We start from the raw sequence: 10,849 nt of genomic DNA on the forward strand, positions 1-10,849 counted from the left end.
TGGAAACATCAGTACAGGGCACGCACCAGAACATCTTAGCTTCGAAGCTTCTCTCTCTCCCGCTCTCCTCCCCAGGTTTCTATCCAGAGAAAGTTCCCAGGTACAACAAATGCTGATTAGGTGACTGCAAATTAACACCCTAGAGGCCTCTCCCGGCAGAGCTTCCCTGGGGCTGGGGCCGGCAGTCTGTGAGGAGGAGCTAGGCGGAGGGGCGAAGAGAGAGGAGACAGAAAGGAGGCCGGGGTGCCGGGTGGAGCCAGGAGATTTTCTAAGGCCTCTGGGATCTTCTGGCTTCATCCCTAGAGGTGGGGCAGAGGGTATGTGTCCCTAATCTTTGAGCCCATCTTGAGGCTGAGAGTAGCGGGGAGTTGGGGATCTGGGGGTTAGGGGTTGGGGCAGCCAAGCTGCAGAAGGAAAGGGGACAGACAGACTAATGTAGTGAGTGTAGCTACAGCTGAGGCTTAACTGGGAGGGACGCAGTGCTTGCTAGAACCACTGGGACCAGGAAGGGGGGATGGCCCCTTGCCCTTGCTTGCACTCCTGCGGGGGAGTGTCTTGCTCCACCTGAGGCTTCCTCCTGGGTTGCAGAAGTTTCAGCTTCTCCAAAAGACTGAAAGCTGAGCTGGGGTCTCCTGCTGGCTTGTGGCAGGTATAACTTCTTCTCCAGGATGCTCTGGATACTGAGCTGGGGTCTCCTCTTGTACTGAAGGTTTATTATGTGTACCGACTGCTGGAGATTGGGCTGAATCCTCCTGTTGAACTGGCAAAGGTTCAACCTCCTCAGATGGCTGTGAAGGCAGCGTGAGGGCCTCAAGCTGGGTTGTAGAAAATTCTGCATTAGTAAGGGGCACTGAGGGCTGAGCTGTAGGCTTGTGCTGATTTGGACAAGGTCCCACCTCTGGAGTGGGTTCTTCTGTGATGGTAAGCTCCACATCTGCAGGTTTGACAGCGACACTGGATAACTTTGAATGCTGAGCATGAGGGTGACTAGGAGGTGAAACTGTCATTTCCTGATGCTCTGGAGCTTGAGCTGGCTGTTCCTGTTGAGTTGGAGAAGGTTCCACCTCCCCTGAAGAAGGCTCTGGAGGCTGAGCTGGTTGCTCCTGCAGGGTTGCAGAAGGTCCTATCTCCGGAGGAGACAGAGCTGGGATCTCCTGCTGGGTTGGAGAAGATTCTGCCTCATTAGGAGGCTCTAGAGACGGAGCTGAGGCTTCCTCCTGGGTTGCAGAAGTGTCAGCTTCTCCAAAAGACTCTGAAAGCTGAGCTGGGGTCTCCTGCTGGGTTGCTGCTTTCACCTCCTCAGGAGGCTCTGTAGGTTCCGAAGGCTGAGTCGGTTGTTCCTGTTCCCTTGGAGAAGGCTCAGCTTCCACAAGAGGCTCTGGAGGCTGACCTGTGGGCTCCTGCTGGGTTGGAGAAGGTTCAACTTCCCCAGGAGGCTCAGAAGGCTGAGCTGGCTGCTACTGCTCCCTTGACGTCTCATCCTCTCCAGGAGGCTCTGGAGGCCTAGCTGTGGTCTCTTGTTGGGGCCCAAGGGGCCCAAAAAGACCAAAAGAATCAACTGAAATTTTATTGGAAGTAACATGAGTAAGATGGCTCCATACAAAATCAAGAGATCAACATATTAGCCTCAATAGCTTTCCCATATAACACAACTAACTAACTAAAAAACAGAAGAAACCTCCCATTTACTATATCAATAAAAATGCATAAAGCACCTAGGAATAAATTTAGCCACAAATTTGTAAGACCTATGTGATGAAAATATTAAAACTTTTTTGAAGGACATTAAGAATCTTCTAATTCTGTCTCCTCAGGATGCTCAGGAGGTGGAGCCAGGGCCTCCTGCTGAGCTGTAGGAAACTCAGCTTCCGTAGTGGCCTCTGGATTCATGGTAAATTCCAAATCCAGAGGTTGCAGTGGAACACGGGGCAAGTTTGAAGGAGCGTGACGCTGAACGCCAGGTAGAGACGCTACCTCATCAGTCACTGGAATTTGAAGTACATACTCAGTAGGGAAAGCTGGAGCCGCACTTGGGGCCTCTTGATGGAGTAGAGAAGGATCAATCTCCTCAGGGTGCTCTGGAGGCTGAGATGGGGTCTCCTCCTGGACTGGAGAAGGTTCAACCTCTTTAGTGACCTGTGGATTTATGGGAAGTGCCAGATCCAGAGACTTAACAGTGCCATTGTACAAGTGTGACTGCTGAGCTTCATTTACCCCGTGATGTGCTTCTAGTCGAACTACAACCTCCTTAAGTGTCTCCAAAGGCCGGGCGAGGGCCTCCTGAGGACTTGAAGTTTCTAGTTCCTCAGGGGCCTCTGAAGGCTGAGATGGAGCCTCCTGCGGAAGTGGAGGTGGTTCTACCTCTTGAGTGGGCTCTGCATGCTGAGCCTGGGCCTCTGCCTGGGGTGAAAAAGATTCAACGTCCTCAGGGGTCTGTGGATGCTGAGCAGGGGCCTCTTGATGAGGTAAAGATTCAGCCTCCTCAGTGAGCTCTGGATGAGGAGTTTGGGCCTCCTGCTGGGATGCAGAAATATCTCATCCTCATCAGAAGACTCCCTGTCGTGTAGCTTTTGGGCCATGTTTTCCTTGCATGTGGCGCTGAGAGGCCTATACATATCCCTAAGCCAAAGTGGCCACCTTCTCCCGAAAAAGCCCTCCTAGAACACAGAAAGGGAAATATTAATTCTGCATCTCCTCTGCTTTCTCTGGCCACACTACTTTATCCTCCTCACATCTACCTGACTCTCACTTTCCCCTGAGCTTCTCTTATGCAGCAGAAATCAAAAAAAGGCCCTTGGAGGAAAACACACACAGTTAGTGTTACATGTCACTTTTCATCTCTCTCAAAATGTGCTATCTCTGCTTTCATTAGGACTAAATGGGGACCTCAGTCCATAATCACAATGAGCAAAATCACCACAGACCCGGGATCATGAAAATCATTGCATGCATGCTGGCCTTCCAGAAGTTCTCTGTGTCTGTCCAAAATGGACCCCAAGTGGCTCTGGGGAGACGTTTGTATGTGGCTTAGCATGGAGCATAGGCAGGATTTTCAGCCCCGTTCACCTTTCTTTGCCCTTGGCCAACTGCCCTCGTGCAGTGAAAACACTGCACAACGGCACTGGGCAGAAACTTGTTACTCCCTTAGAAGCGCTTCACACCAGTTTGCTTCGGACTTAGTCGCACATGCAGCATTTGCTGGGGGTGTGGGTGTGGGGAGAAGGTGATTTTATTTTCCTGGCTGCTCTATCCTATAAGTTGAATCTCACCAAGTAAACACCTGAACCCAACGAGCAAAGTCATCTATAGTTCTCTGACTTTCACTCTGCAGGCTGTCATTCAGGTGTCAGTGAATTGTGGAATCCGTTTAAAGGCCATGACCAGCAGGGAAGCACAAAATACTCTTTTCGAATACAAATAGAAGAGAAAAAAATCACAGTGCACAATAAGTTTGTTTCAGAAACTACTTATGTCCATATAGTATGTGTCTACTCAACTGTGACATAAAACGTAGCTCACAGCCCAAGCACAGTGTGTGATCAGTGGAGAAGTCCTCAGTGGAAAGGGACCATCTTCTTCTTGGTAATCACTAGCAGTATGACCATGGGGCAAGATAGTTTCCCTTTCTCTTTCTCCAGTTCCTTATTACAAAAGGAAGAGACAAACTAGTGTCTAAAGTTTCTCCCGGTTAAAATTCTATGAGGTTTGGATAAAGGGAATAGAGACTAGGGGCCTGAAAAACAGTAGGATGAGAAGGGAAGTTTTCTTGCCACTTTCCAGGAGGGACTCATATGTTCTACCTTTCGTCAGCTTTGAGTGAGGCCAGCCCCTAAATCCCCAACCATGTGGCCCTCCCTACCCCAGAGCCTCCTAGAAGGCCTCTGGCCTGGCCTGATGCCTGGGAGCCAGGCATCAGCCCAGCAGGAACAGGTACAACCAAAACCTCTCCCCGTCCACCCTCTTTCCTTAAAGGACTAGTGAGAGCAGATGAATGTGTGCCAGTCCTGTTCTAACTCAGCCTGGGCTGGGGAGCTAATTCTGCTGATAAATAAACTAGGGTAAACCATTAGGGTAATTAAGCATTCTTCCTGCCTTTGGTGAGGAAACTGAAATAGATGAGTTCTAAGTTCTCCTCTAGTTGTAAAATTCTGCTTTCAAAGACCAATATTTACCTCCTGCTTCTTTTTCTATCTTCCTCTTCTGCAATTCTATGAGAAGAAATCTGTTTTGAAAGAAAACAGGATCATGATTATCCATTACAACTATTTCCAAATCCTTATTCATTCCTTTTTACTTTAAATCTTATCTATCCAGTAAGATGATAACTCTTTCAAGGAAAGGAATTCTACCCTGTTTAAGAATCCTTTGACTCTTCCACAGTACCTAACAGGGTCTTCAATGCAGCTGGCGATATATTTTATTGACTCTTTTAGATAATGTTCAACAGATAATTCCTAATAAAAACTCTTAGAAGTAGGAAAAGAAAATAAAAGTATCTGGCAGAAACCTAAGCATTGTTTTAAAGTCAAGAACAAGAGTAGGATGCCCAATCATTACTGCTACTATTGAGCATTGTGGAGGAGGTCTTAATCAGCACGATAAGAAAAACAAAGTATTGGAAAGAAGAGACAAACATATCTGAATATGAAACAAGGGGCCCAAAAAGACCAAAAGAATCAACTGAAATTTTATTGGAAGTAACATGAGTAAGATGGCTCCATACAAAATCAAGAGATCAACATATTAGCCTCAATAGCTTTCCCATATAACACAACTAACTAACTAAAAAACAGAAGAAACCTCCCATTTACTATATCAATAAAAATGCATAAAGCACCTAGGAATAAATTTAGCCACAAATTTGTAAGACCTATGTGATGAAAATATTAAAACTTTTTTGAAGGACATTAAGAAGTACTTACATGGCATGAGATACCATCCTCCTAGAATGTTGTAAAGAGGTCAATTCTCTTCAAATGAAACTAAAAATTCAATGCAATCCATTTTATAGCCAAAATAATTTTTAAATAAAACCTGGCCAGCTGACATTTGGTAGAGAATATATGTAAGAATAGTTATGAAATGTATGCAAAAGAAGGTCAAAGAGCAGGACCTTGCCCTACCAGATATAAAATATGTTATAGAGCAACTGGAATTAAGCAGTGTGATGTTAGTACTGGTACAGGACAAGATAACTGGATCACAGAACAGCATCCAGATGAAGATAGCATATTAGACCAGGGAAGAAAGAATAAACCATTCAGTGAAAGATTTGAAAAGAATCAGATCTTCATGTAGGGGGAAAAAGTTAGACCCCCTACCTCAACCACACGAACAAACAAATACAACAAATTCTGGACAGATTATAAAAGTACTTGAAGAAAATATTAGAGATGATTTTTACGTCACGAGGTGACAAAGGCCTGGCTAACAAAACCCACCCCACATGAGCCATGAGGAGACGACAGGCAGATATGGTGGCAGACTGTCAACACACCTCCTACTCTTCACAGACCTTGCCCCCTTTTCCCCTGGACTGTTTGTCTTCTTCTTGTTGACTTATAAAACTCTTGGGAGTTCCCTGGTGGTCCAGTGGTTAGGGCGTGGCTCTTTCACTGCTGTGGCCCGAGGTTCAATCCCTTGTCAAGGGACTAAGATCCTGCAAGCTGCACAGCATGGCCAAACCCCACCACTTCGAAACAAACAAACAAAAACTCTTTATGGTAAAGAAATACTGGCTTTCATTGAATTTCAGTGTTTCGAATATTTCCAGTGTTTTTGTCTCTAAGGAGACAAGACAAAAGAGTGGAGTAGGGAGCACCAGCTTTGCAGTCGGGTGAAACTGCCTTCTGCTTTTGGTTTGGCCGCTGGGGCCTTACACTGATCTCCTTCATCTATGAGGGAGGGATAGTAATATCATCCTCACAGGACTGTGGGCTTTAAATCAGACAATATATGGAAAACTCTTCATCTTATGCTTGGCATGAATCAGTGCTAAGCTGGTGTCACAGACAAGATGGTGGAATATATCAAAGGCTCTGCTTGTGGCATCAGCCTCTGCAGGCTCTTTCCCACCAGAAGATTATAGAAATATTGCTTTTATTTTCTTCTAATACCTTTATGTGGTCTTTTTTCACATTTATGGATATATGTTTATTTAACATGAAACATGGGGATCTGCTATTTACCCCCCCCAAATAGTTAGGCAGCTATTCTATCACCATTTATTCATTTTCTTCCCCTGATTGCAATATTAAAACATGACATTTCAAAAGTCTTAAGAACACAGGGGTCTATTGCTGGACTCTATCCTACTTCAAATAAATATTCGGTTGCATTATTCCTCACTGTGGAATTGACATAACGCCTCATCTCTCTTCCGTTGAACACCATTATTGTCTACCAAAGGAAGAACACTGCATGGCCCCTGTCCTCCAAAAGCTTATCGTATATGTGGGGAGAGGAAATAACGGTTAGGACTCCTCACTTTCACTGCTGAGGGAACAGGTCCAATCCCTGCTTGGGGAACTAAGATCACACAGGCCCAAACAAAACAAAACAAAACAGATGCAAGAAGTTAAAAACAATAAAAAGGGGACTTTACAGAAATTCTAAAAATGCCAAAGGCCATATGCCACCTGAGATGTAGAGGGTACAGTCTGGGCAATGGCCAATGACTAGCAAGCTAGTCCCCAGCCTCCTAGGCTCAGAAATCACACTCTTCCTCACCAAGCGAGAACTGACGTCTTCCTGTTGTGGCAGTCTCACTTTAGCAATATCACAGGATGGATCAAACATCAGAATGCCAAATTATTACTTGACAATGAGAAATACATCTGTTCTACACACAGGGCATCTGTGTCTACACAATCAGAGAATTACCTTCTGTGGGGACAGGCCTCCGTGGCACACTAAAGCACAATCACAGAATCGAAGGCCACTTGGTGACAACAGAATTAGAAAAGGAATCAGCTGAATCCAGAATTTAATGGGAAGGCCTGAGGTAACTGGATCCATCCATCTCCTCAACAGGCAGCCTGGCTAGTGGGCCTGACTCTTCAGTTATGCTGCCTAAGGTGCCATCTCTACTCTTGGGCAATGTGAGGATGGGCACTGCCCATGTTGGTCTCTCCTCACCTTTTCTATGCTTTCACTAGTGACCAACCCTCCTGCAGATAGACACATTTCTCTTTAGAAGTTAGTACATCATGTCAGGTTTGATTCAAGTGTGATAGGCCAGGAAGCCATTGGTGCTTACACGTGTCTCTGCTCAGCTCCATGATGTGCTAACCTTGGTGGCTCTCTCCTGGGGGGCTGCCTTTCAAAAAACTGCTTACCACTTTTGTGAGTTCTGAGGGGAGGGGACTGCTTTGCTATGGCCCCTAAGAAATGGTGACAAACCTCACAGGACTAGGATCAGGAGGGCTGGAGTATTCAGGGAAGGCTTTACAGAGAAAGATATCTGAACTTGAGTTGGCTTTTCAGAGATTCATAGGAGTTCCACAGGCAAAGCAAAATAAAGGAATTTTCGATGGACAAAGGCACAGACAAAAGTAGGAATGGGTATGGTGTAACTAGCGTATAGTGAGGAGCTGCTTTGGCTGGAATGGAGGGCTGCCATTACAGGAGAAAAGATAACTAAAGTAATGTGGAGTGGTAGGGTAGAATCAAGACTGTCAGCCTATTAAAATCACTCTTTTAATGTTAGCAACCGCCTGCTGGGAAAAGTAATCAACCACTATGTAACTGAACAAAAGGTAAACAGGCTAGCTCCAGGAATGGGCTACTATAAATATTTGAGGGTAGCCTGCTGCAAGATTTTACTTGCAGTGTTTTAATGGAACCTATCTACACAATTCCTAATACACCGGAGAAGAAAGCTGCTAAGTAAACCTGAGGAATTGACGAGATCACACTTGTGTCTTTCAGGCATGTCCTTTTAGCCCTCCCAGGGTGACTGATAGCTCCTTGAGTATGGAGATCCTATATCTCTCATCACTTCAGCCAAGAAGGAAAGGAATCAACGGTAGAATGAGAGTGACTGGTGAGGACCTCAAATCAGCATACTTTGTTGAGTTGAAGAAAATTTATTATCATGTCAACTCTGGCCTTCTTATAAACTTCACTTGTCAAAAGAGTCCAATAGCTTGTTATCAGGGATCCAATTCCATAGGGATCTCCTGGGAGTGAAGTTCCTTTTAAAAGAGTCCTGTGGGGACTTCCCTGGTGGTGCAATGGTTAAGGATCCGCCTGCCAGCACAGGGCACACAGGTTCGATCCCTGGTCTGGGGAGGTCCCACATGCCGCAGAGCAACTAAATCAGTGTGCCACAACTCCTGAGCCCGCGCGTCTAGAGCCCGTACTCCACAACAAGAGATTCCACCTCAATAAGAAGCCCGTGAAACGCAATGAAGACCCAACACAGCCAAACAAACAAAGAAAAAAACCACAAAAAAACATCCTGGGAATATACTTTTCAGTAAAAGAACAAAGTGTATGTCAGTCCTCATGGCTAAAGGGAAGAATGAAGTAGTAGTAGGTGGAAAGGTGGATTTGATTCTCAGTTTCTGGGTTCTGAATCTGAATTAATTATTGTCCTTACCTCAATGAGACAGAGAATTGTAACACAAATCATCACTACTACAGGTACAGATACTGCCACGATGAGTTTGTTGTTATAGCCATACCCTGGAACTTCTTTTGTGAGCTAAAAAAATATATAACAATTTTTAAAAACAAGGAGATAGAAGGGATGAAAACTTACGATTCTTAATCCTATTCTACACGATAGCTAACTATTCTTAAACTACTATGAAACCCAATCCTTTCAGGCGAGTAGCTTCTATAAGAACAAGCCAAATTTAATGTTATTAGTCTTATGATTAGCATTTTCTTCTACAATTTATCTACAATTTATTTATCTTGTGTTATGTCCTTTTTGCGTCTACCCTAGGAATAGTGACACACGCTCTCAATGAGCAAAGTTGGAGATCACTGTCTTAGCCCGTTTCATGGCTGAAGATAAGATACTGACTAGGAGCCCGTGGTATTCCCGCTTGGGCACGTTAATGGCATGTCCTAAACTGAGTAAAAGTCCAAGTCCCATGTGTCAGGGGTTATCCTCACCTCACTTGACTCCTGCTCTTTCTGCTCACTCTGGGCTTCTGTGCTCTCACTGATATAGCTGTCAGCCTTCCACTGGTCCATATCCCATTCCGCTTTGGACACATTTACTTCTTGCTGCTTGCTGAGAAGCTTCATCAGGAGGCCTGTTCTAGAGATGAGGTTGGCACAGGCCAGCTGCACGTGGGTGTCCGAGCAGTCTATTTTCAAAGTCTGGATAACATGAGAAATGAGCCTTTGCACGTCATTGTTGGGGATGAGGGACCAGAGCTGCTGGTTTAGCTGAGTTTCAACTGGATCACCCGGGGATGCGAGCCCTGGCAAAGTGAAGCCTGTGGGCTTAGAGGATAATTCAGTGACCATGTTGTGGTGCTCCCATTGTGTTTTGTTGGTGTGTTGAACAGCTGGCATACTGTTGTCTGCAGCAACAGTAGAATGTGCAGTGGAGACGTTCCTATGGCTAGTGTTTCCAGGGCCGGTTCCTCCTGGCAGAGTAGCGTTTCCTGTAGAAATAATTGCTTCAGAAACATTTTGTGCAGTATTGTTTACTGAAGTAGTGTTTTCTGCAGAAGGGTCTGAAAGAGAAGAAGTCACTTCTCCTGAAGACGAAACAGCCTCTCGTGGAGGGGAATTTATGAGACTCCTCACGACAGGGAATGGAGGGCTTGCAAGCATCATTCTATCAAGTGAACTTTTCTTTCTGAACTTTCGACTCCCTTTTTTTTTCTTTTTGCGGTACACAGCCCTCTCACCGTTGTGGCCTCTTCCGTTGCGGAGCACAGGCTCCGGACGCGCAGGCTCAGCAGCCATGGCTCACGGGCCCAGCCGCTCCACGGCATGTGGGATCTTCCTGGACCAGGACACGAACCTGTGTCTCCTGCATCGGCAGGCGGACTCCCAACCACTGTGCCACCAGGGAAGCCCCTCAACTCCTTTTAACTTTGGGTTTTCTGTGGACCCAAGGAGACCTAATTTTATGGAAGATGTATTTTTTTTCCAGAATGTGAGATTAATGCGAAGTCCTTAATATTTCTAACAATTGCCTTTGCATCTTCGAAAACATGAAGAGCGTTGGATAAGTCTTTTGATTTGCTTTTAACCTCAGATGGGGATTTTGGCGGGATGGAGGCACAAGGCCTGCCCTTGAAGTACGGTTTCAGGGAAGAGGAGCCTGCGGCCTTGTGTTCCTTTATGAATGAAGACTCTGCATTGGAGGTCTTTCCTACCAGCTTCCTGGGCCTCTACACCACGAGAAGCTGTTTCAGCTTTCTTGGGGATGGCCTCCTGAGCTTTCATTCTTTGGCAGTGTTCGCCACAGATGGTTGGGCATTCTGTTTCCTCCTGACGCTCTCATCTCCCACTGCTTTGAGGTGCATTTTATGTATGCCCCTTGAGGACCTTGTTCACTCTCAGCAGCTTTTCCTCTGTACTCTCCATCTTTGCTAGGCTGTCTTTCTGTGGTTGGGCAGTTTCTAATTTCTTTTGAAAGATGTAGCGTGTAAACATGGCAGTTAAAAGGTTGGAACGCGTACACGTGGCAGGTGTTTCTTCCTTTTTTACCTCATCAATTTTTTCTTGAGTTTCTGCATCTAACAAATTTTCCACAAAATGGAGTTCCCTCAGTTTGTTTTCATTAGTTGAATTGTTGGGGACAGGTTTAACAGAAGGGCTCCTTGTATTGTTTATCAAAAGGCCCAGCGGCATATCTCCATCTTGTGTATTTGAA

The 10,849-nt window shown here is 45.5% G+C and overlaps 1 protein-coding gene across 1 annotated transcript; it reads right to left on the reverse strand.

Annotated features, from left to right (window-relative positions):
• Positions 1–8,516: 8,516 nt before the first annotated feature.
• LOC308610656 (leucine-rich repeat-containing protein 37A3-like) lies at positions 8,517–9,486 on the reverse strand (the record flags this gene model as incomplete). The annotated part of the gene is made up of 2 exons (XM_081259714.1): positions 8,517–8,707; positions 9,127–9,486. 2 exons carry the CDS (start codon positions 9,484–9,486, stop codon positions 8,561–8,563), a joined length of 507 nt encoding a protein of 168 aa, XP_081115840.1. The 3' UTR covers positions 8,517–8,560.
• Positions 9,487–10,849: the final 1,363 nt, after the last annotated feature.

This window comes from Mesoplodon bidens (assembly GCF_964165515.1).
Source record: "Mesoplodon bidens genome assembly, contig: HAP1_SCAFFOLD_321, whole genome shotgun sequence".
Lineage (NCBI taxonomy): Eukaryota > Metazoa > Chordata > Mammalia > Artiodactyla > Ziphiidae > Mesoplodon > Mesoplodon bidens.